General features: G+C 46.0%; 2 protein-coding genes across 4 annotated transcripts in view; one reads left to right on the forward strand and one right to left on the reverse strand.

The window, feature by feature from the left end:
* Dhx32 (DEAH-box helicase 32 (putative)) overlaps positions 1-21160 on the reverse strand; it is a 60845-nt gene extending 39685 nt beyond the window's left edge. Inside the window, exon 1 of one of the 2 annotated variants that reach the window (XM_021166201.2) lies at positions 20971-21160. The gene's annotated coding sequence lies outside the window, so the exon portion shown is untranslated. Of the gene's footprint in view, positions 1-14577; positions 14780-20970 lie in introns of those variants that run through there. The other variant, XM_021166200.1, reaches the window with a different exon arrangement.
* The window catches only part of Fank1 (fibronectin type III and ankyrin repeat domains 1), a 108116-nt gene continuing 96290 nt past the window's right edge, over positions 14839-26664 (forward strand). Inside the window, exon 1 of one of the 2 annotated variants that reach the window (XM_021166203.1) lies at positions 14839-14941. In XM_021166203.1, the coding sequence (XP_021021862.1) occupies positions 14929-14941 (13 nt within the window). In that variant the 5' untranslated portion in view covers positions 14839-14928. The remainder of the gene's footprint in view (positions 14942-26664) is intronic. The other variant, XM_021166205.2, reaches the window with a different exon arrangement.

Raw genomic sequence — 26664 nt, forward strand, 5'->3', positions numbered from 1 at the left:
TTGCCTTAGGAACTACTTCTGAACAATTTTAGTTTTAAAAACAAGCATAAGAGACTGGAGCAGTGACTCAGCAGTTAAGAGCAGTAGCTATCTCCCAGAGGACCTAGGACTGATTTCTAGCACCCACTTGGCAGTTCACAACCATCTGTAACTCAAGTTCTAGGGCTTCTGATGCCCTCTTCTGGCCCTCTTGGAAACTGCATTCATGTGGTACACAGACATACATGGAGACAAACATTCACATATAATTATTTAGTTGAAAGAATAAAAAAAAATAAACGTAAAAGGCATAGTGCAGCTACCATGTTTACTGAATATGTTTCTGTTCATTTCTGGTATGCACTTGGGTGTAATTAGTACAGTCCCACAGAACTTGAGCCACACGAGTGTGGCTGGTCCTCAAGGCTAACGGCTATACCTTCATGGTTGTAGAGAGATGCAACGGTTTGGATAGTCAAAATTATCTTGCTCTACTGTTAGTCCTCTTAGTAGACACTACCAACCACTGCATCGGACCTAACTTCCTACTCCTACTAAGCAAAGTTTGGAATGGTCACCGTTGAGCAGACCACTGGCTTCCATGCAACCCAGAGCTAAGGATGTTGACATCTGGAGCCTGAAGCAGGGATTCCCTGGCTCTCAGGCCCAACTGACAGACGTCCCCACTCATATTTGGCAAATGTATTGATCTGACTCTCTTCTGTTCTTGGAACTTGGTACTCAGGACAACCTAAATCTGTTGCTCCTAGTTTGTTCCTCACACATGGCTTTGAACAAACTCTTATTTGCTTGGAAGCTACAGCTGTCTTTGAACATGACAAAAGGAATGGCCACTCTAGCCCTCAAGGGATAAGCACCTGGGGCTCACATCTTGCCCTCACACCACTTTAGAGCTATGGTGGAATGGAAGATGGCTACTACGCCAAGAGAAAGGAGTCCAAGCTGTGACAAAGAGACACAGTGAAGTAATGCTGAGTCACTCCTGTGGTGGCTATCATCAAACATTCTGCTCTGGAGCTGGCTATCATTCTGGGATGCTCAGGCCACAGCAGTGGATAAACAGCAAAAGCCTCCAAGTTGAGAGGGCTAAGGAAGGTGCCCTAGGGCTACCAAGCCCGCCTGAGCCCTAAGCAAGTACTCTCAGCAGCCTGCTCAACCCAAGGAATCTTAGAAGGTGAAGCTGCCATGCTCCTGGGTGGGGTACCTTGCAGCCTTGAGATAACATATACCCACAGTTTAACTTTTCCTAGCAACTCAGGGTCATTATCACTGTAAGCTACCACAGCAGAACGTTGTCCTCATATTTCCTTGAGCAGAGAAGAGCGAAAACCAGACCGTTGCCCTGGAGCTCCGCTTGTCTCAGTGATTCAGTACTCCTGTAACCTGTCATAGGTCACTCACCCAGGGAAGCTCTCCTCCCTGCCTTACAAATCAGACAGACGGGCTTGACTGAAGAATATTTGTAGAGCTTGAGTCCACAAAGGGCTTCAGTGTACACTGGTGAGTTTGAGGGTCAAGCTATTAAGTTCCCAGACTCTGGAGCAGTCAGAATGACTTCTTGTGACTGTGGCTTGTGTGTCTGATGTGGACATGGCTGAGACCTAAATGGAGGTTAAATTTGAGGCCCAGTGATGTCTGGACACATGGCGTCATTGAGCCTACATCTGTACTAAGCTGTGTGAATCTATTTTTCCCTAGCAGTAATTAAAAATACACAAGTGGCCTATGCCCTACATTAGCAAATTAAGGCAGAAGGAAAAGAGAATACGGAGGCTAGGGTTATAGCTCAGTTGGCAGAGTGCTTTTCTAGTTCACGCCCCAGCACTAGAGGTGGAGGCAAGAGAATCCGAAGTTCAAGGTGAACTTTAGGCCAACCTGCGACAGATGATACTCAGAGGCAAAGAAGGAAGGAACGGAGGGAGAGAAGGGGGGGGGGGGAGAGGGGACTGAGCAGGCAAATATGGCAGAGTATATGTCACTCAAATAAATTTTAGCTAAAATTGTTTCAGTATAGACATTTTACTATAAGAAACCTGAATCTGAAAGGCTTCTTTTCAAAGTGACCCCAGTTTCTCTGGACTGTCCTTTGAAGTGTATCTGTAACAAGTTGTAGTTGGGTATCCACAAAACAACATCATCATCAAAAACCCAAACGTGTATGTAACAGCTTATTAGGCAAGAGTCAGAAGTTGAGAGCAAAAGCCATGTTTGGGTCATTTATGTGTATGAGGTCTGCTCAGAGAATTCTAGAAATGCAGGTCCCAGAAAAGCAAGGATGCAAGGATGAAGTCTGAGAGCCTGTCCGTTTGTTTTCTCCTGGGTTACTTTGCTTCAACATACTGCGTCCTTCTGTGGATTCTTCTGTGTTTGGGTCTTTGTGGACACAGTCCCCGCACCTCTGCCTTTTCCCTGGATAACAGGGTGCTGCTTTCCTCTCACCTCCCATTATGCCCTTATGCCCTGCCTCCTTGTACTCCAGTTGTATGTGGTCAACCATCTTCTCCTTACCTGCCCCTTGGACACTGAATAAGCACTTCAAACTTTGTATGTCTGAACCTCAGCTCCCAACATGATCTCAAAGTCACACACCTGGCTCCGTCTCATTTAATTCCTTCAGTTGCTCAGACCGGAATATCTGAAGTTATCCTTGAATATGTCTCTCATGCCAATGGATGAAAACCAGAGCTTTATACATATACCACGTAAGCACCCCACCACTGATCTACACTGGACCCTTGATTTTATTTTTTTAATCTCAGATCCTCTGCTTGACCTTTCAAAAGATGTGGGCAGTGAGTAACTGTGCTTTCTCCCACTGAGCTCAACTGCTCCTATAAACAGTCCTTTTAACATAACTCACAAAGGGTCAGTAGACACCAGCAGATTCGGGGAGTGGAGTAGTCTACTAAACATCTCAAAAGGTCTCATAGGAGCCATCAGGTGCCTGATTCCTGAAAGTCATGAGCATCTCCTTTGTACAGCAACAGGAAAAGGGGCCCTGCCGCTGTGACCATGGACCTTGAGCTCACACTCCCCAGGGCTAGCCTGGTGGGCTGTAGTCAGTGGCAAATAAGGAAAACTACAAAGACCTGAGACTACTGAAGCTGGAGGAAGCGTATCCTGAACCCAGAAGCAATGGTGGTGCCCTAACAGGAGTGTTTGGGGCCACTCTGCCTACCTCCCACAGCTGTCTCACTCTTCCTCAACCCAGGCTCCCTTCCTGAGCCTCCGGCCCTGTTCTTGCTCTCCTGTGCTTAAATGTTCCTCGGATGGTCAATGCCTGACTCCCTTATTTTACAAAGGCTTGCCAAGTGTCATCTGCTCAGGAAAGGACTCCTCTGTCATCTTCTCTCCACGCCACACCACCTTTCGCCATCTGTACCTCCTCTCCACCAGAAGGCAAGCTCCATGAAGCAGGCTCTGGCTCTCTACTTTGCACACTGGACCTACAATAGGGCCTGGCACATATGAGACATTCACTAATTGTCCGTTGACTGAATGAACGATGCTAACACCACAGGGAAATTTTTATTGAGCTCCCCCAAATAAAGTCAGTCCACAAGTCCTTAACAAATTCCTCAGATTTCTCTTAGGCCATCATGCATGGGATCTGCGACCACTGTGCCTGCCCTCTGCCTCCTTCCCCCATTGCAGACTATCCCATGTCCTTCCTGTACAGCTGGATTTTGCCACATCACTGTTCAGAGTTCCAGATCTCGTGATACTGCTGAATAATGTCTAATCACCTCGTTAAGATGTTACCATGGTGACACCCTTTTCCTCTTTGATAATGGCATGTTATATTCCCTTGCTTAGAAGAGGGGAGTGGGTAAGTGGGCGAATTCATAAACTCAATAGTGTGTACCTGCACTTAGATCTCATCAGTCCAGTACCTACTGACTTGGGCGGTTCTTGGTCCCTTCGGGAGTCACTGTTAGCAATGAGAGGGCTGCCCCCCTGAGATTTCGAACCCAGCAGGCATTACACTTGCTCCAGCACCTCACAGGCCTCTGTGGCTGACAGTGGAGAGGCCACAGCCTCACACACGGGGGAGTTACCCACCCACCCACGGTCTTCACTTAGACTATTGCTGGAGCTTTGCTAATCCCTAGGATCCTGAACCTTGAGTACAAACGGTAACTGAATAGAGGAACCATGTTAGGACCTTCGGGCACTTTATGCCTTTAAGACATCTGACACACTGTCCATAGGCAGTGCTCATGACCCAAAGTCTTCTCATCCTCAGTGTCTGCATTTTCAGGTTTCCTCACTCATTCAGCCAACACTTGGCCTGCTGCACGCCCGCATGGTGGCCATGCTGAGACGGTGCAAATGGGCAGCGAATGGCTGGCTTCTTTCCTGGGCCTCTAGTCCAGCCAAGGCACAGGGGATGTTGAAATGGAAATTCTTTGTCCATGAAACCCTCCATCTTATTGCCAAGCAACTAAAAGAAGGAAAGCTGGCCCATGGCCCATGCAGGAGAGGCAGGAAGATCTGGATGCTGGGGGATTTCAACAATGAGAGGGAGCCAGAGCCCAAGTGGCCTGACATGCTGTGGCACACACACATGTGGCCTGACACGCGCGGTACAAAGGCTGTTCACACACATATGGGATGGCTTGGCGTTTCTTGGTCAACTTTAAATGTCCTCTGCCTTTCCTTACATTTTCCTCTTGACTTTGATAGTACATGAGTTTCTTCAACACTGTCTATCTTTCCCTCACCTGACTTTAGGTTTTTAAAGTTGCCCATGAGATCCAGCTCTGGAGAAACCAGGAAGGCACATGTAAGGCTAAGGTACATGCCACAACGCCTGCACATAGCAGGAGAAACCAGTAAACCCAATTCATGTAACAACAAACCCCTAAGAGTTATTACCAGCTAAGGAGCACCTCTTCTTTTTTATGTTTTTTATATTTAGTTTGGCCCCCTGCACGTTTGTCCACAATGTGTATGCCTTGTGCTTTGCAGGGAGTTGGATTCCATAATTAGAATTATGGATGGCCGTGAGCTGACACATGGATGCTGGGAGTTGAACTTGAGTTCTCTGGAAGAGCAACAAATGTTCTTAACCACTGAACCACCTCTCCAGCCCCTGCTAAGGAACATTTCTTAACAAAAACCTTTAATATTATTTTCTAGTAGGTCTGACAAATCAGTTGGTTCCAACACTGGGTTCACAGGACACATATGAAATATCTTACCTCTTTTAAATTATTTTTTTACATGATGTCCAACTTTATATGTAGCCAATTTGCAAAATATACTCGTTTTTGTAAAAGCTCTCCAGGATTTTGATCTCTCTGATGTTCCCTCAAGATCTATCCATCAGTAAATCATTCATGACTCATGTGCTTGCACATAAGAGCAAATGATTAGACAGATCTTCTACAAGGCTTCTTAGCCTTTTCTGCTCAAAATCCATTTATAACCTCAGAAACTTTGTTGTGACTCTGGGTATACAGGTACATAAAATCAATAAACAAATCAAACATTTACTGATCATAAATCATAAAGAAACTCACTTTTAAAAGATGTATGTATATATGAATGAATGTATATGAGTATTTTATCTGCATATGTATTTGAACACCAGCAGAAAGCACTGAATCTCATAGGACTACAGTTATAGATTGATGTGAGCTGCCATATAGGTGATGGGAATTGAATCCAGGGCCTCTAGAAGAACAGCCAGTGCTCTTAACCACTGTGCCATCTCTCCAGCACCTCAGAATTCACTTTTAAAATCATTCTTTGGCATATGTATAGTATCATCATTTATTAAAAGCAAAATTGCATACTAATGAGATGAATTTATTTTTGCACAAAGAATAAAATCTTGGCTGGATATACTGCTGGGAAGGGAGCCTCTTCAGTGTTTTTTAAGGTTAACTGACATTTTGATTTTAAAATCATTAATTGCTGAGAATGTCAGGTTTTTTGTACAAAATTCATTATATAAGTGGCAGAAGTGCAATTAGGGAGACTTCAATATTAGAAAATTCTGTCCTAGGCTGAATTTTATATAATTCTCCCCCTGAAATTTAAGTGAGCAATACAAACAGCAGTTTTTAAAACCAAGGATTCTACCATACCAGAATCCAAAAGACACAGTAATTTGAGGCACACTAAGGAAAGATGGTACAGAGTAATCACTCTTTGTTCTCTGTAGCTAAAGCACTGTTTTCATAAGAGCGGAAATCTCTGGATAAGAACACAATAAGAACACTAAAAGTCAGGCGCTGTGGAGCTGGCTCAGTTGGTAAAGAAGCTGCTGCTCAAGCCTGAGGCATGGTTCCACCCTTAGCATCCACGAAAAGCTGAGTGTGGAGGTGGGCATCTGAAATCTCACTGTGAGGAGAGGGGCAGATACAGGTTTGCTGGCCAGTTTGGGCCAAGCTGGTGAGCCCCAGGTGCAACTAGAAATCCTGTCCCCAAATATAAGGTGAAGTCACCGGGGAAAACACTTGACAATGACCTCTGGTCTCTCCAGTCACATGCCCATGTGCACAGACACCTCTACACATATACCAAAAGGAGACACCAAACAGAGCACCTGCCATCGTAGCACACATGGTTTGGAATCTGAGCCCTCGTGTTTCAGGCAGAGCTCGTTGGCACTGGATTTTCTGCTGGCACAAAACAAAGTGTGTATGTGGTATGCTCAGGACCAAGGCTGCCATGAAGCTGCACAATACAACAAAGAAAAGCAATGCCAGGAATGCCTAGATTCGTTTCCAGCTAGATTTTGAATTAATCTGGGGTTGCTGTGTGTACAGAAGCCCTTTACTTTGCCACATTTTTTTGTGACTCCCACTTTCAGTTACAAGAAGATGGGTTCTTAATAATAATCTTTAAAAGTTATTTTCTCATTCAGAGGTTGCATATTTCTGTAAGATTCAAATGCTGTTTTACAAACGGAAACATGGACCTCTGTGATGCCACATGATGCTGGAGGAGTAACAGGAGCATGCTCTCTTCTCATGGAAGCAGGAGCCCATGTGACCAGGCTATAAAACCCCTGCAAACAATGTGTGCTCAAAACGTGCCACCTCCCACACTTATCCATCTCCCTCTTGCCCTAGCTTAGAGGTAGTTCCAGAGTTATCTTTGCAACTCCTAGAAAATAGATACAGGCAGTGTGTGGGCTGTGTGATCAGCAAGGATTGGCTGAAGCAACAAGCAATATAATTACAACTCACCAAAGAGAAGGAATGAAGACTGCAAATGAGTGCTAGTGGCTTTCAGGATAAAAGGCCATCTGGTTTTTTGGAGCATGTGATCATGGGTCCAATATTCCATGGCAATTTTATGCAAAGTGTTGATGTATGGCAAACTAAGAAGCTGGCACCAGAGTGTAAATGAACTCACTGCCTCTCCACTGTAACCTTGACAGAAGGGCTGGATGGAGCCAGCACCTGTCTGCAGACCGCAGTCGGGAGAGCGTGGGTCCGCACACTCCTGCAGATGGACTAACAATGATGAGGATGATAATTCTGCTGGTTAGTGCTCACAGCAGGCTTACTTTATGCCAGATGCTGATAAGCACTTAAGCACTTTATATGGATTATTTCTTTTAAACCCTTAAGAACCCCATGAGGGTTTGCTTTATTAGTCCCATTCTTTTCAAATGAGGAAATGTAAGCCTTCAGAGGTTTGGTTAATTTATCCAGCTTTTAGCATCTTGGCTGTGATACAGCGGGTGTTTGAAGTGAGGTAGTCTGGCCCCCAGCTTGATCCTGGGTAAGTGTATGGTGCCCACTGAGCCATGCAAGCACTCCCATGTTCCAATTTCCTTAATGAACAGGAGGTTGGCTGGGTGCAGTGGCCCATGCCCTGACTTCCAGCACCCAGGAGGCAGAGGCAGGCAGATCTTTGTGAGTCTGAGGCCAGCCTGGTCTAGGAGAGCCAGAACTACACAGTAAGACCCTGTCTCAAAAAATACAAGAAAATAGGTTTCTATGGTATCAGTACAGGTGAAGGAAATACTGGACCCCATGGGAGGTGTTCAGATAGTGTTTAAATGGGGGCGGGGAAAGACACTTTTGGCCAAGCCTGACTACCTGAGAACAGAATGCTGGAAGCTGTCCTCTGACCTCTACAAATGCATGCTGCGTTATGTGTATGTACATACATACATACATACACACACAAATATACACATATAATTAGTGTAAATAAAATGATGTTTTTGAAGTACAACAGGTACAGGCCTGTTTTCGAGTCTTGCTTATGTATTTGAAAGGTATGGTTCTAACTGCCCTTGTAGGGCTACATGTCAAATACTTAGCATCTGCACTTTCTCGCTATGAAATGATTCCAATGACACAATGGGGTCATGTTCCTGAAGTACTCAGAAAGCTCCTGCCTCCCCAGGGGGCCCAAGTCTGAGGCAAGACCAGAAATTCAAGACAGGGCTGGGCTGCACCGCAAGACTCAGTTTTTCTCTGCCTATGTTCTCATAGGCCCAGCCTTCTCCAACATACATCATATTTGTTTTCCAGTAGTCATTAAAAATCTCTCTGGAAAAGATGAGGTCAAAATTCAAAATTTATTTTTAAAATCTTCTTTCTAGACTTCAAAAACATTGACATTGAGTTTAAGTAAATGAATCATCTTTAGGACTAGAGAGATGGCTCGGCAGTTAAGCGCACTGGCTGTTCTTCCAGAGGGCCTGGGTTAAATTCCCAGCATATATATGAATGCTCCCCACCATTTGAAACCCTTGTTCCAGAGGAATCCAACATCCTCCTCTGGCATTAGGCACATGAGGGACCCAGACACACACACAGGCAGAGCATCCATTAAAAATAAAATGTAAAAATAATGTGAAAAATTCCATCTGCTTTGGGAAAATTGCCTAGAAAACCAGTCTTAACTGGGCATTGCTCTGTATCAAATGCAGCTTGAATAATCAATTACACAGTGAATAAAAAACCTTACATTATTTATTTATTTAGTATGGGGGCCATGAGGGCACTGGTGAGGAGATCAAGAGTCAGCTCTCTCTCTACCATGTGGGCTCTTGGGATTGGTCTTAGTTTCATAGGCTTAGTGGCAACACCTTTACCCACTAAGTCGTCCTCAACCTGTTGCAGCTCCTTTGGGGGTCAAATAACCCTTTCAAAGGGGTCACCCAAGACCATCAGAAAACACAGATATTTACATTAGGATTCATAACAGTAACAAAATACAGTCATGAAATAGCAACAAAAATAATGTTATGGTTGGGGGTCACCAGACCATGAGGAGCTGTGGTAAAGAGTCTCAGAATTAGGAAGGCTGAGAACCAACACCAATGCACTAAGCCATCTAGCTGGTCCTACAAGTAATTTTTAAAAATCATACATTATAATTTAAATCTTTTTGGTTTTAGACTTTTTATTGACATGTTTGTTTGTTTGTTTGTTGAGACAGGTCTTTCTACATAATCCTGGCTGGCCTAGAACTTGATACCTTAGCCTCAAACTCACAGAGATCTCCTGCCTCCATCTCACAAGTGCTAGGATTAAAGGCTGTACATGGCCAGAAAGACTTCTTAATATTTATACATGGAACGCCTCACAGTGAAGTGTGAAAATAAAGGGTTTGGCTACAAATTCTTACCACCAGACTGCTGGGTCCTTTTCAATATTATTTTAAAATTAACTTCAACTGTGTTATACTTTAAGGGCTCCATAAGGAAGGGTTCATGCAGCACACTGACAGAATGCTAGTTTGGCTTACTTCTGAATGAACAGGTAGGACTCAGTTCAATATGGCTGAGATCTCACCAAGAAATATGACATGTATTGTACCTCTGAAATCTGCAAAATGAACTTTTAGCCGTCTTATTAAACTTTTTAAACGTCATTTGTTTACTTATTTGGAAGGCTGAGCTTTACTTTGTAGCTGGTGGAGGGTGGAGCGGGGGTGGGGTTGCTTGGAGGACTGATGGAGTGGGGTGGGAAGGCCCAGTGATTTGAGGGGATGACCAGACGGGCACTCCTGGGCCCTTCTCACAGTCCCAGCTTACTCCCTGGCTTGTCCTTTCCTTTGTCTGTTAGCGCTCTCCTACCACCATCGCACTCCACTGTAAAATACATGTGCCCAGACTCCCGAATCCCTTTTTCTCACTAAAGTTCCTATGGAGAAAATGATCCCAAACAGTTGGTACAGTCGCCCGGCTTCTGCAGACTTCTTTTAGTGGTTGCAGACCCACATGTCTAACTATTGCTTATAGGAAACACAACACGCATGCACTCATACTTCAACCTGAGCTTAGCTTAGTACACAGTCTGTTCGTCAAATTCTTTACAAAGCTTGCTCCCTTCTTTTGGGTTCTAGACTTCAACAAATAGTAGGAGAGTCCACCTTCCCCCTCATGTTGGACATGAGAGGTGGCCTGGCTTCTCCTTCACCCTGTAGCACCAAGACCTCTGAGTTCTGCTCCCTCTGGTGGCTCACCCCTCCCCTATGACACCAGTGGCTCCCTCCTCCTGTGACACTGGCTCCACAATCACCGGCACCCACTCTTCGTGACCTTGTCTTCATACCTTAGACAAAACCAAAAGCCCCTCCCATTTTGTTTTTCTGTCTCTAATCTTGACTTCCTACTAATCTTGATCCTTTCCGAATGGAAAATGATCACATCACTGACCCAATTTTTTTTTTTTTTTTTTGGTTTTCGAGACACGACTTCTCTGTGCAGCCCTGGCTGATCCTGGAACTCACTCTGTAGACCAGGCTGGCCTCGAACTCAGAAATCTGCCTGCCTCTGTCTCCTGAGTGCTGGGATTAAAGGCATGCGCCACCATGCCCGGCTCCAGATTTCTATTTCCTTTAAAGAAAGACTCAGTCCCTGGGCTCTCTGTAATCTCATCCTAGCACCTCTAGCTTCAAGTCCATCTCTTCTAATGTATGCATCTGTACATATTCTGCCAGCATCAACTACTGCCCACACTTGCTTTCTGTTGCCTTTTGTCTACTGCCCAAGTAATCCTTTGATGGGGAAGCCCTCTTGCCCTCACACCCACCCATCACCAAGGGCATTTCCTAGACTCTATTTATGAGACAAGGACGCATTAGGGTACACACTAATGTACCCTACATTAGGGTAGCACACTGTTACTGTTCAGCAAGTATTTGCCCTACGCCAACATTTCCCTTTCCACTTAAAACTCCACAATTAATGGGTGTTTTGCAACATGGAATGCATTAGTATTCATATCTACTAACACATATTACTTGAAACCAAGTCTCCTAGCCTAAGCTGGCCTTGAACTCACTATGTCACCAAGAATGGTTTTCAATTGCTAATCTTCTTCCTCTATCTCACCAGTGCTGGGGTTACCATGGTGGGACACTGAATTCAGTTTATACTTGCTGGGAACTGAACCCAGGGCTTAGTGTAGGCTAAGTAGTCTACCAACTGAATTATTCTCCAGTCCCTACAATTACACACAATTTATTCTGATTCTTACTAAACTATAAATGAGCCAACAGAGGCTCCTGGCTTTCCCAAAGAGGTGTGCTGAGAAATAAAGACTAACGAAAAGACCTGAAGCTGTCGTCTCTGTTACCATCCCATCCCATCCCATCCAAGCCAAATTAAAGCTTATTAAAGGGATGGGTTTATATAACAGAGAGCAAAAGCTTGATCAGAGGCTCAAGATCCAAAAACAAAACGAGAGATGACTATTATAAGAAAAGTGTAGCTTTAGCTAAGTGCTCCACTGTAGAGTCCCTCTAGCGGAAGAGAAGTTCTTCAAATGGGCATGAGGCTTCCCCTGGAAGATGTGCTGGGGAGGAAGGAGAAACAGCCACCCCCTCCCCCCCATTACACCACACCACGGATGGGGAAAAGAACAGAGAGGCAGACGTTCAGGGGAGCCCAGTGGTTTGAGTCTAGTTTGCAACAGGTTTGCGGGGAAACAGAAAAGCAGATATGGAAACAAGGTTGTATCCTACCTTTGACTGAGCCTCTTAATGAATTCAGAAAGTAGCAGAGAGTTAAAAACCAAAACTCCTCAAAGCAAAGCGGTTCTCCCAGTGATGACAGTGGGGGCAGGAGACAGAACCCACATGCTCAAGTGATGTAATCCTGGCTGCCCTATTTGCGCTAAATAAAGCTAACCTCTAACTGAGTTGTCTTCAGTTTTCATTCTGGGAGTGGCCAGAGATCTAAGAAAAAGAAGGTTGCACTTTTTAAGTCTTCCTGGCTACCTTGATATTCCCTGCTAAGGCTGCTTTCCTTGGTTTGCTACCTGGATGTAACAGCTCTGTGCACAAAGAAACTTGGAAACTTAAAAACAAAGCAAAGCCCTCCTCCCCCCCCCTCCCCCAGAGTGCCTCTTTGATTTTCCTTTGACCAGGAATAACATTCTGAACACAACAGCCAAAGGAAATGGACATAAGAGCAGAAAGATCCCAAAGTGACAATAAAATTTTTATCCTTCATTTCCAACCCCTAGCCTACTAACAGTGGCCACGAGCATCTTCTCTGGGGTAAACACATCCCTACCGGAAGTTCCCATCCACTGAGTAAGTACACAGTGCTAGGTGCTGGAGGGGAAATGTCCTTGTGATGAACACCATCCCCACTCCTCCCCCTACTCAGTTGTTTCTTTCAAAGGCTCCACATCCCCTGAAGAGCTTGGCTTCACAGTTAACTGCCTTTATGCACCGAGACTTCCTCAACGCCCACTTCTAGGATTAGGTCTCTTCTAAAGCATTACAAGGTTATTCCATCAGTAATTTCTATTTCCACGTTTCCAATCTTGAAATCTACACACAATGGCCACATTTAGTCTTTATTACCTTAGCATGGAGAGCTCCACTCTCATTTAAGAAAAAAAAAAAAAAAAGGACCCCATCCCTTAATATCTAGGCTACTGGTTTTCTGACATTTTAACTTCCTCTCGTGTGTGTGTGTGTGTGTGTGTGTGTGTGTGTGTGTGTTGCCAGGTTTGTTTGTGACATTTGCTATTCCATTATAACCATGTCTTCCTGCATGGGAAAGCGTCATTGTGATTTTGCTCCTGAGAACCAGTGTTTGGGAAATATTGTGTACAGAAGCACCCAGAATCTTACTCTGTCTCCTCCATCCTCTAAGTTACAGGAACCTGAATTTCTCCGTGTGATACTTTAGCCTAGGAAGTTTGAGTTCTGCATAAATCACAGCGCTTGTCTGCATCCGTTCGTAAGCCTCCTAGCTTTGACAATTCACCCTCATAGAGAGGGAAGCCTAATTTGGCAGAATATAATAAATGTCCATTTCCATCACAGAATAGATGTTTCTTGGATTCAACTAAGCTTTGAATGACTCCCTGGGGAAAGTAATTCTCCCCTGAGTCCTTGACAGCCACGCGGTAGAAATCTCTCCTCTGGCAAAGATGAGTAATCACTTATATGACCCCAATAGAGCTGGCTGGGCCTTCCATTTTTCTCTAGTCCTGTCTATGGCAGCAGTAAGGGTTGATGGAAGGCCTTTAATGTCCAGCGCTGACTGGTAAATCAATCCTATGATTTCCCCTGTTCCTCTGCGCTTCCCCATCCCTTTCTTATCTCTTCTCCATTTTTCTTCCTTCCTTCCACTTCCCCCTCTTCTCTCCTTAACCCATGACACTCTCTGAGGTGGTTTGAAAATTCTACACCATACCAGATAAAAATTCCTAGTGGGTCGTCCCCCCCCCCCCCACACACACCTTTCTTAAAGGAAAACCTGGATCTGGGTCTTTGAAACCAGTATCCTACACAATTTGGCTGATTCAGTGACTCCCCCCCCCCCCCCCCCAAATCAACAGGAAAAAGGAGTATTGTAACACACACACACTAAACCAATTTCCAAGATCCCACAAGGGGCCCACTGCCTGAAATATGATAGGTGACAGTGGGGATGACAGACAGAGCAGGACTAGGGGAGGAACTGCCCATAGTCTCAGTAGACAGCGTTGGCCTACTATAGAGGCAGGAGCAGCTTTCACACTCTCACCTAGGCAAACGGATTCGAACACCCCTCTCTGAAACATGTGGTGCAAAGAACGAGTCCTCCAGGAGGAGCTGAGGGCACCCATACCCGGAGTCTTAGGGTCATCCTAGCCTTGACCTGGGACAACATCCCGGTACAGGGAACCCATCCTGGAAAAGAGCTGCCACGCGCAAAGGCCGAGTCCGGACCATGACTTGGGGCAACATCCTGAAGCAATAGCCCTTCACCCTGGAGAATGGGTACTGGCAGGCAAAAGCTGGGTCCTCCAGCAGGAACAGGGTCTATCTCGACTCTCACCCGGGCATCTCCGGGGTCATCCGGACCCTGACCTGGACGGACGCCAGATGCAGGGGTAACCCTGACTCTAGCTTGGGGTTACGGCGGTGCAATGACCGAGTCCTCCGGCTGGAGCAGGGTCTGTTCTGACCCTCACTTGGGCGTCTCAGGTCATCCTAGACTTAACCCACCAGGGTCCAGAAGATCTCAGGCCGGAGCTCCGGTTCTCCTTCCGGAGCTGGGGGCGCCCTCGCCCTCAGCTGTGCCTGGTCGGGCGGGGCCGCAACAGGTGCGCGGCCTCCCTGCTCCCCCGCCGCCTGCCCTGCCGTTACCTGCAGCGGCGGCCGCCGAGGCCTCCCAGAGCCTGGGCGGGAGCTTCCCGAGCCCGGCCGACGTTCGCGTGGTCCCTAGAGGAGCTGACAGCGCGTTCCCGAGCTCGGGGCGCGGCTCTACTGAAGCCGCCGTGCTCCCGGGTCCCGACCCCCCTGCGCCACTCCCGCCCGTGCGCTGCTTTGCGTTTCCACGTCACTTTTTGGTCCCTCCCTCTCGCCGTCCGCCGGGCCCCGCCCGCCCGCCCGCCCGTCCCCGGTTGTCAGGGCAACCCGAGCGACGCCAGACGAAGACAGGCGTTAGGAGGGCGGCGCCGCCAGGGCTGGGCCCGAGGGCCACGGGAGCAGCTGACCATGGAGCCCCACAGTAAGCGGCGGGCTAGGGCCTGGGGTGCGAGCAGAGGCGGAGCCAGCCGGGCCAGGTCTCGAACCCTCGGCTAAATGATCTACAGATTCCACAGAGCACGGCTGATGCCCTCACTAGCAGTGGGCTTACGAATGGTTAATAGTGCTTCCAGTGTCTTGGTGAACTTCCATGGAGCCTGGGCCTTGAATTTATGTGTTCTTGCCTCTCTTCGACCTTATCCCTAAAGTCTGTCTGTGGTATATATAATTCATGTGCTTCCACCCAGCATAAGATACATAACAAAAGTTTCTCATTCCTGTTTGTCTTTTAAATTTCTCTGTTCGTTGTTATTGACTATTCGTGAGGATACATGTGTTCGTGCACACGTGTGCAGGTGTCACACAGGTGCACATGCAAATGTGCCACATTTGTGTGGAGCCCAGAGGGGACACTCTGGTGTCATTTCTTGCCATCCACCTTGGTTTTAAAATTTTATTTAATTTAATGTGTACAGATGTTTTGCCTGCATGTATATGTCTCGGCACCACTCACGTGCCTTGTGCCTCTACAGAGGCCAGAAGAGAGAACCAAATCCCCTTGAACTATAATTACAGCAGGTTGTAAGTAGGCATGTGGGTGCTGGGTCCTTTGGAAGAGCAGTCAGTGTGTTCATGATACTTGAACCACGTATTCAGGCTCCCACCTTGGTTTTCAAGACAGGGGGTCCCACTGACCTAGAGCTCTAGTGAACTAGGCTAGGCAAACCGGCTAGCAGAACCCCAGAGGTGATCCTGTCTCCAGTTCTCTAGGGCTGAATCTACAAATCACACCACCACACTTGATATTTTATGGAGGTTCTGGGCATCAAACTTGGCTCTTTTACTTTCTGCAAGCATTGTTTGCACGAAGTCATCTCATTAGCCCTGGTTTTTGTTTTGTTTTTAAAAATACTCTTAAGTTTGAGTTTGTCTCCTGCAGCCCAGGCTGACCTTGAGTTTGGGGCAAACTTCGTGACCCAGCCTCCTGAACCAGTGGCTCAGGAACTTCATGGCTCCGCATTCTGAAAGTGCTGAGGCTACAGCGCTGTTTTTTCATTTTGTTTTGAAATGAAACAGGATCTCACTATCTCTCTGGCTAGCTTGGAACTCACTGTTTAGACCAGGCTGGCTTCAAATTCACAGGTCTACCTGGCTCTGTTTATGAAGTGCTACGATTAAAGGCATGGGCTACCATGATGGGCTACAAAGCTGCGTTTGCTGTAGGGCTGAAGGTGTGTGCTTTGGAGTTGCTAGAACTGAGGGATCCTGGACCTCACCTGTCAGTCCGCTGTTTTCCCCAACCTTTCCAGGGACTTTGTCCTAGGCTCCCCTTCCCTCCTCCCCACCCATGCTGTTTTATTGCCTCCTTTGTTCTTAAAACAAATACACTGTTTGACTTAGAGACTCCAAAGAGCTCAAACCTTGATAAGATTCAGTTTGATACTAAAAAATAAATCAAATTGTCTTTTTTTTTGCATAATTTCAAACATAAAATACTTAGACCAAATCCCATGTTCCTTAAGGGAAACACACACACATACACACACACACACACACACACACACACACACACTCATTTCATAATAACAAGAAAATTTAAAGGCTTCCTCCCTTTAACTTGCTATTCGAATATAAAGCCTACAGGTCGGGAGTTACAGTTGCTTGGGTTGGTAGGATTTTTATACAACATCTATCATTCGTGTTTAAAAGTCAAAGGATTGTACACTTTATCCAACCTGCTGGGGAAAAAATGAACGTACAGCAATGCTAGGGATTTAGTCTCATTCCAAACCGATGCCAGGCTGTGTGTGATCTTTTCCTAGAGAAATTATCTGTGTGTGTGTGTGTGTGTGTGTGTGTGTGTGTGTGTGTGCACGCACGGTCGCATGTATCCCAGGCTGATCTCATATTCACTATGTAACAAAGGATAACTTTGAACTTCTGACCCTTCAGAATGCTGTGGTTATAGGCCTTCCCCAGCCCCATGTGGTGATAAAGATGGGATATCGATTTGATAGCTTTTTGACAAGCCCTATACCAACATAACTACATCCTTAGCTGAGAAATATATAACTTCTAAAGACAGCTTTTATTTCTGTAAGTATGCAGTACTGTTTAAAGTTGTACACTGCGAACTGCAAAATCTTCAGCCCTCGATGCTTTTATTTGTTCTCTTTTCTGGTTCCTACTGTGTTCCCTGTCGTGGGTCAGGCCAAGAGTGCATCGTCCCAGAGACCCACTGGGGAACTACTGAAACCTCCCATGGCCTGAAAGTGGGGAAGGGCAGGAAGACAGGCTTCCAAGACAAAGCATGAAATAGTTGGCTTGCACAGTAACTATATAACTGTGGCTAAGGATGAGGAGAGGAGGCTCCCATTAGATTTCCCTGTACCTAGGCCCTAAACTTGGGGAAGAAGGGCTTCAGGAGCAGAGCGGGGGGGGGGGGAGTAGACAACAACAAGAGGAGACAAAGCTGTTTGGACAGAGGGAAAACAGGTGAACCTGGAAAACTGACCAGGGGCGAGATCAAGAAGGCTATGAAAGCAGAATAAGAAATGTTATCTGGGGAGGAGGGGTGGGGGTATCTTGTTAATATGCTTGCCTTGCAAGCCTGAGGACCTGAATTCCATTCCCCAGAACCCACATAAATGCTGGGCTGGCATGGAGGCTGGCCTCTAATCCCAGCCTGAGAAGGCAGTGACAGGGGTCCCCACAACATGGTGACTAGCTGTTTGGGCAAGTTCTGGGTTTGATTGAGAGCTTCTGCCTCAGAGAATAAGAGAGAAAATGATCTAAGGGGATTTACAATGTCAGCTTTGGGCATCCATGGGCACATATGTGCACCCAAACAGCATGTGTGTTCACACATACAATTGTGCACACTCCATATACATACCATACACAGAGGCACATGAAAACGTACTTTTTAAATCTGCAGCAGGGGCTTACTATGTGCTCTTGGCTGGCCTGGAACTGGCAGAGATCTACCTCTGCTTCCCAAGTGCTGGATGTGTGCCACCACACCTGGTTAATACAGTTATTATATCCATGACTGCATTTTTGCTCTCTATCCCATTAGATTTAAAGTAGAAAATACACACCAAGTTACTTATGCCCGTGCAACAATGAAATTTATTCCTTTCACACACACTCAAGTGTATGTATTTGTATTAATTTTATATAACTCAGAAATCACCACCTTAGGAAATCTTTTGCAACCTAATAAACACCATTTTGGATAATTGCAAATGGTGGTCAGTTCATAATTAAAAGGACAGTCTACTCTCTAAGGTCTCTTTCAGTGTCAGTGTTTGTATCCAAGATGGGAAAAAGGCGATTCTTTCAGAGGTAATAGAAGCATGGTAGATATGACACTAACTAGTGCTAACTATAAATCATTCCAGTCGTGGCATTAACAGCACGATAGCAACACCAGGTTGTTAGGTCAGGGTTATGGAGCACATTTGGAGCCTGGTGTGTATACCATTCCTTCTGCTACTGAGGGGTTTCAATAACACAGGAGCAGTTTTAGTAGCGTTAGAAAGTTGATTAAGAAGAAGCATCCTTCTTACTTTTAGTTGTATATCCAAGGGCAATGCTAAGAAACTACTACAAATAACCTGTTAGTCCAATAATTTCCACAGTCTTAGCTTCCTATTACTTTTAGTAATGACCCCTGTTAGTTGAGTCATTAAAATCTAATAAACACAAACCTCTCAGACCCCACAGCTGGCTTAAACTCTGGCACTAAGCAAAGGCTGGTGGCGGCTTCTGTGGTGCCACAGAATAATAGCAAGGTAATGAGCCAAGAAGTGATCACCCCAGGGAAAGGGCAAATAAAATCAGCCCACGACCTTGGCTGCTCAGGGTGGCTAGGAGTCTTGGCTTGCACAGTTACCTCTAGTTACTTTCTTTGTAAACTATCAGGCAGATAACCTGTATATAAAAACCACATGGGGAACGTGTGCCTTGCTTTTTAAGTTATTTAAACTGGTTGTGGTGCTTGCTTTTGATGCCAGCACTGGGGGTAAAGTTGATGTCTGTGTCAGGTCTGGCCAGGCCAGGCCAGTGAGGCCAGGTCTCCAAATAAACAAAACCAAAGCTCATTTCATTCCAGCAGTACCACCCCTTCCCTTAATATGTAATACCAGGAGTGGATCTGGGAGTCTGTGGCATATTTAGAGCAAACAGACAAGCCCCAGGAAACCAATAATCTAAATATAACCTGTGCATAATTATCAGTTGCAAAAACTGAATTTATCAAATGGAGCAAGGTAAGCCCCTCCCTCCAGCTTCCACTCCCTACATAACTCTGGGTCAATTACAAATACAGTGCTCTGAGTATGTGTCAGGTGAATGACACACAGGCTGTTTCATTTTCTTTTCCAGTGTGTGTGTATGTGTGTGTGTATAATATATATAATATATATTACATGCAAAGAAAATTTATGTAATTATTTCTAATATCTAATTTCTTTTCCTATACATATACATATACATATACAATGCATCCTGAAGGAGGCCAGGCTATAAAAGCCATTAATGTAATCCCAACACTCAGGTGGGGAAGGGAGGAGGGACCAAGTGCTCAGGGTCATCTGAGTGATTTAGAGAGTTCAAGGCCAGCCAAGGATATAGCAGACCCTGTCTCAAAAAGCAAACAAAATAAAACAAAACCCTCAAACTCAAACAGTTTGAGGCTGCATTGACTAAGGGGCTGGGCAGCATCCATGAGGGAAGTGACTCCTTTCTCCAAACCTGCTTGTCCACTTGACTCTGTCATCTTCCCACTCACTCCAGCCTGAAGTTGGAGTCACCTTGGATTCTTGTTACCACAGCAGCCCTCACACATGCCCTGGTCACCAGTAGCTGCCGAAGTGGACCCAGGACGTGCTCTCCTCCCTCCCTCCCTGCTGGCATCAGTACCGTCTTGTATGACCACGATGGCTATGACTGTATGCTCTACTGATATCTGCAGTGCCTCCCTCCCGCTCTGAAGCCCTCAAAGGTTCTTGTTATGAACTAGCTGCCCTCACATAACACACTTTGGATCATAGATCTATTCTTCTTGTTCAGTTCTTCCCAGCCCAGTAGATGTCCTCAGAGCCACCAGGAGAGTCCTCCCTCCTGCTCCAGTGGAAAGGATCCCTCATTTCCTTCCAGTCTTCTTCTCCATCCACTCCCTCCCTGAATGTCGGACGTAGAGGTCCCTCCTCCCTAAAACTTTTCCTGCCTCTGTACTTCCTGCTTTTCCTAGCAATAGTCACAGTTTAATTATTTTGTTAATTAAAAAAAAAAATCTACTTTCCTGCCATGTTGAATGGGCTAAAGAGGGCAGGATCCCCGCTCGCCTTCTTTATCATTTTGTCCCAGGGTCCTTAAAACAAATATTTATGGAATGGATGATACTGTTTGGTTTTATTTCCCCAAGGGTACTGTACTTACAAAAACAGAGAGAGCTGTTTTACTCTACAGAAGGAGGGGCTGTGTTCCTGGTAAACTTCAAGTTCCTCTTGGGCAAAATTCATTTAAGTCAGGTGCTTATAAATGTCAGGTTGGTTACAAATACCTCGAGCGTTCCACTGCCCTGGCCAGCCTGAGCGGGCGCTTTAAGAGTCTTGTTTTATCTGACTTGTATGATCAGGGAAATAACTGATCGTCTTCTTTGGATCAAGGGACCACCAGGTCAGAAAACCTAAGGAAATCCTAGCGTTAGCACGGAGTGTGTGCTCACTCATCATCTGGGAGACCAGTGGGGATTTAAAAGTCATTTCTTACTCGAGTACAGAAAATCATCTACCAAATCTGTGTGGTTATTTTTTTTCTTAAATACTCTTAGTCCCTAAAGAATACCAATTATTTCATTTAGGTTACAATTCAAACCTTATTAAGAAGGAAATGCTTATATAAATCAAATTAAAAACTTAAAAAAAATTTTTTTAAAGCAAGACGTTTAGACAGCCTTATTTTAAAAATCCCCATCAAAATACTGAGAATCAAAGCAGTCCTGACCTGTGATGTCCAGTCAGCCACACAAAGGGACAGAGAGGCTCCGTGGTTGAAATTGTGTCACCCAGCTTGTCCCTGACAGCCTCTGCTTCCTGCTAATTTGGTTGTCCTTGGCCTCACTGGGCTAGGGAAAACGCTGTTCCGACTTGTCTCCTTCGAAGCAGCCAACCAGATTCAAGGAGGGGCTCGTGCTTTCCAGCGACTCCCAAGGAAGCCAAGAATGAGTCAGTGAATTCAGGTGCAAGAACTCACTCGGTAAACAAGGCCCAGCCGAGGTAGGGTGTACGGGTGTACGCGTGGCTGGGTGAGAAGTCAGGACACTGCGGACCTTGTGGGGAGTTTCCCCTGAAACTAAGGGGCAAGCCTTTCTCAAGATCCAGGCGCCCAGTCTTTTATTTGTGTCCCTGACCCCTGACAGTTTGACCAGAACCCTGTCTTGCCATGTTCCTGGCACTTACCTACCCATCCACCTGTTCCTCCTTTACCACCTCTCCTGGGATGGCAGAAACGGCTCTTGCAGAGTACCTAGATCAGTACCAAGCATGGACGTGGTGGCTCACAACTGTCTTGTTAACTCTAATTCCATGAGGCTCCACAGCGCCCTCTTCTGGTCGCTACAGGCTCCTGTGCACACACAGCGAGTGCATGCCAATACATGCAGGCCTAACAGTCACATAAGATAAAAATACATGTAAACACATAGACTGCTCATAGATGCCACCATTCCTTAGAACGTTTCTGCAGCAGTTTACCCTCTCTTAATCCCTGTCCCAGAGTTGATCTGTCTCCTTGGTACTGCTTCTACATGTTTTGTTTTGTGGGTTTTTTTTTTTTTCTCTGACATGCTGTGATTAGTTTCTCCTACGAGAAACGTCCTTAGGACAGGGACACTTTTCTTCTTTGAGACTGGGCTTCATGGATGTCTGGCTGGCCTTGAACTCTGTATGTAGCCAAGGATGATCGTGAATTTCTAATCCTCCTGTCTCTGCTTCTCCAGTGCTAGGATGATAGGCCTGTGCCACTGTGCCTTCTACTGTGGTAGAAGGTGAGAAAAGATTCTATGTCCTCTGACCTCCGTGTGTGTGCCGTGACATGCATGCACAGCCTTCTCTGACACGTGCTAGACATGTGAAAAATGATTCCAGGTCCACAGCCGTGGCAGGCAGACAAAGCAGTTAAATGACCTAACTGATGTAGTCAGCTAGAGATGACCCACTTGAATTACTTATTTGGGATTATACAAGTTCTCTGGTGAACAAAATTGACCCATGTTAGAGTGTTGCTCTCGGAATGAATTGCTCTTTCTTAGGAGTCAATGTTAATAATAATAATAGTAGTAATAATAACAACAATAATGTCATATTTTGTTATTGTTTGGTTTTTCAAGACAGAGTTTCTCTGTGTAGCTCTGGCTGCTCTGTAACTCACTCTGTGGACCAAGCTGGCCTTCAACCCAGATATCTGCCTGCCTCTGCCTCCCAAGTGCTGGGTCTAAAGGTGTGGCCACCACTGCCTGGCTGAAGTCAATGTTTATTTTTTATTGACATGTGTGTCTACAATAGAATATACAAATCCTGGAAAATACAGCAGTGGATGCTCATAGTCATCTATAGGATGGAACATGGGGCCCCCAATGGAGGAGCTAGAGAAAGTATCCAAGGAGCTGAAGGGGTCTGCAACCCTATAGGTGGAACAACAATATGAACTAATCAATACCCCCAGAGCTCATGACTCTAGCTGCATATGTAGCAGAAGAAGGCCTAGTCGGCCATCATTGGGAAGAGAGGCCCCTTGGCAAACTTTATATGCCCCAGTACAGGGGAACCCCAGGGCCAAGAAGTAGGAGTGAGTGGGTAGGGGAGCAGGGCGGGGGTGGGGGGGAGGGTAAGGGGACATTTGGGATAGCATTTGAAATGTAAAGGAAGAAAATATCTAATAAAAATAAAAAAATATATACAAATCCTACAAACACTGTTGAGTGAAAATTTGAAAATCGATCACATCCATGTGTGTTGGTCAGTTTTGGTGTTTTTGTCGTTTTGTCAACTTAGCACACATTAGCACCGTCTAGGAAAAGAGAACGTTAATGGAGGAATGCTTCTGTCAGATTGGCCTTTGGGCAAGTCTATAGGGCAAGTTCTTGATTAGTGACCCAGCCCACTGTGGCTAGTGCCACCGGGGCAGGAGGGTCCTGGATGATATAAGGAAGGAGGCTGAGCAAGCCTTGAGGAGTAACACAGTAAACGGCACTCCTCCCTGGCCTCTGCTTCAGTTCCTGCCTCTTTATCCCTGCTGTACTGGCTGGTTTTGTGTCAGCTTGACACAGCTGGAGTTATCACAGAGAAAGGAGCTTCAGTTGAGGAAATGCCTCCATGAGATCCAGCTGTAAGGCATTTTCTCAATTAGTGATCAAGGGGGAAAGGCCCCTTGTAAGCGGTGCCATCTCTAGGCTGGTAGTCTTGGATTCTATAAGAGAGCAGGCTGAGCAAGGGGAAGCAAGCCAGTAAGCAACATCCCTCCATGGCCTCTGCATCAGCTCCTGCTTCCTAACCTGCTTGAGGTCCAGTCCTGACTTCCTTTAGTGATCAACAGCAGTATGGAAGTGTAAGCTGAATAAACCCTTTCCTCCCCAACTTGCTTCTTGGTCCTGATGTGTGTGCAGGAATAGAAACCCTGACTAAGACCCCTGCCTACACTTTGTCCAGTGTGGTGGAAGGATAAGCAGATGAGCCCTTTTCTCTACCAGGCTGCTTTTGATCCTGGTGCTTATCACAGCAACAGAAAGCTATTACATGTGACCATTCAGCTTAAAAACGTTAGTGTGACTGCACCCTTAGGGCTATTGTGCCATGGCAGCCATTGTGGTTCATAGATGTCATCGCTCGGTAGGTCCGTGGTGGATTGCTTTTCTCTTTTGGAAGCTTGCATGGTGCCTTCAGGAAGCATGAGAGCCAGTCCCCAGGGAGAGGGCTTTCAAATCAGTTCCAGCTCAGGGACTTCTGGGCCCTGTGTCTGAAGTGCTTGGTGCCTTCAGTAACAGGGACTTTCCTTCCACCTCTGGGGGAGAGTGGAGGAGGAGCGAGCAAGAGCAGTGGCAGTACCCTGTACTGTTATGGGAGTCCCTCAGACAACCAGGACCAATACCTCAGAAGAGGACTTAAGTCTGCTATTGGGATTTTTGTTAGGTGGATTTTGGCGTCTGGAGGGAGCATTGTTGACTCAGATGAGAAAAATACATTTAAATGAAATAAGTATATTTTATACCTTTAAGTATATTCTGGTTTTTGATTTAGATAGATAATAATGCTGTTTTTTATGACTTTTTCAGACATTCTTACTGCTATTTACCCACCTCCATTCTTGTTCTTATATCTGTCTTCCTCCTTACACCCTACAGAGCCCCCCTGCCCATTCTCTGATCAGATCGCTTGTACCCTCGATTTCCTCTGTTGCTCCTCCACCCCCACCACAGCAGTGCTCTTTCATTTCCCTGAATTCTGTAGTTACTGCAAAGTACTCACAGCTGATGATTTGGAGCTAGGAGCCTCCAATGAGAGAGAACAAGCCACATTTGTCTTTCTGGGTTCGGGATACCTTGCTCAATACGATCCTTTCTAGTTCCATCTGTTTCCCTGGAAACTGCATGATCCTTCTTTACAAGGGGATGCTACCTCCTAGTGCATATATACCCCATTTTCATTAGCCATTCGCTGGCTGAACGACATTTTGTTTCCATTTCCCAGGACAGTGGTTTGAATCGGTTTGGCCCCCATAGTCTCATGGTTTTAAATGCTTGGCCCACAGGGGGGTAGTGTACTATTAGGAGGTGTGGCCTTGTTGGAGTGGGTGTGGCCTTATTGGAGGAAGTGTGTCACTGTGGAGGCCATCTTTGAGTTCTCCGAGGCTCAAGCTCCTCCCAGTGTGGGATTTCAGTCTCCCTCCCCACCCTCTCTGGCTGCCTTCAGGTCAAGATGTAGAACTCTTGCCTGCACGATGTCATGCTCCCACCATGATAATGGACTGAACCTCTGAAACGGTAAGCCAGCCCCAATTAAATGTTTGCCTTCGTAAGAGTTGTCTTGGTCATGGTGTCTCTTCCCAGCAACAAAACCCTACTAAGGGACACAGCTGTTGTGAGTAGAACAGCAGTGAACTCTGCTGTGCAGGTATCTGTGGGCGTGGGTGCTGAGTCCTCTGAGCACACACCAAGGAGTGGAATAGCGGGCTCGTTTGGTAGATGTATGTTTGGCTTTTTGGGAATTCTCCACACTGATTTCTGGAGTGGCTGTACAAGTTTGCAATCCCACTGACTGTGAACGAAGGTTCCGTTTTTCCTTACACATGTGCATTTCAGCTGGCACATGCCTGGGAGTAGAGTGGCCTGGCAAATGGCAGCGTTTACCCAGGTACACGCACCTCTAGTAGCTATGACCTGGGCAGCAAGGTGATGTACCAGCAGGACCTGGGAGCCCAGCCACTCCCCATGCTTGCTGGTGTTTGCTGGTGTTTGCCTTTCTCCTCAGAGCAGATGTGTCTCATTATATTTCCCACACTAACTAATGCTATTAAGTTTTTTAATGACTTTTTATAGGCTGCTTAAATGTACTTACACCAAGTGCCCTTTCAAGTCTTTCATCCATATTTTCTTTTGGGTACCTGTTCCACAGAGCTCCTGAGATGGTAACTATCTGTAGGTTGAACTGCTTGCTGTTCTGTGGTAATTGGTTACACAGCACTGGAATCCATATGCTCTAGTATGGCTTTGGGTTGGGCTGTATGTGTCGTGCGTGGTACTGAGCATCAGAGCTAAAAGCTTCCTGCAGGTCGGCGTCTGCTCCCATTGTGCTGAAGACCCAGCCACCACCTGTGGCTTTTGCTTTGGGAGACCCAGCCTGCCAGCTTGGCTCTACCTTCCCCGGATTCTCCATCTGCCATTCTTTTCCCTTTTGGATTTCTTTTTCCTCTTTTTAGACCTTGTTTTCTAGGTTTTTGGATAAACTCTACAGTTACAAGGTTCAAAACAAAATAAAATTATGAAGGAGTATTTAGTGAAAAGTCATTGGAATATGTCTCCACTCCACCCCTATCTATTACCTTCTAACCTGACACACTTCACTATTAGGAATGAAAGCAGGCTATTTGTGTTGCATTTCTTTCTCTGACCTGTGCCTGGCTCTTTGCAGGGAACGTTGCATTTTGGAGAGCGTTCTCTGTAATTCACAATGAGTTTTCTTGTTGTTCTGAGAACAATGATCTCCTATTGTAGGAATTTATCTTCATGTATTTAATCAGTCTGCCGCAGATGGAGACTCACTCCTAATTATTTGCAACTGAGCCAAAGATATGCACAGCCTAAGGTCCTGAATTTGTGTGTTAGTCGGCAGTTGGAGGAAGCTTGGTGCTAAGGATGGGCAGATGGGTGGCCCTTGGTATGTTGTCCAGGAGGACCTGATATAGTCAGCCACATGGGCCCTTACTAGAAGGGGAGCAGAAGGACAGGCCTAGCCAGAGTGCTCACCGAGAAAGGGAGCAAAGGTTGGTGTGGTGTGAGGACCTGAGCCAGGGAGTCTGGAACCAGATACCAAATAGACACTGAAGGCAGTCCCAGTGGTCTGCTGGAGCCGCCAGCCTTGGACCTGAACCCTCTTAAGATGCATTTTGGATTTGTGATCCCCAGAACTGCAAGACTGTTGTTTT

This window comes from Mus caroli, chromosome 7, assembly GCF_900094665.2.
Source record: "Mus caroli chromosome 7, CAROLI_EIJ_v1.1, whole genome shotgun sequence".
NCBI classification, from domain to species: domain Eukaryota; kingdom Metazoa; phylum Chordata; class Mammalia; order Rodentia; family Muridae; genus Mus; species Mus caroli.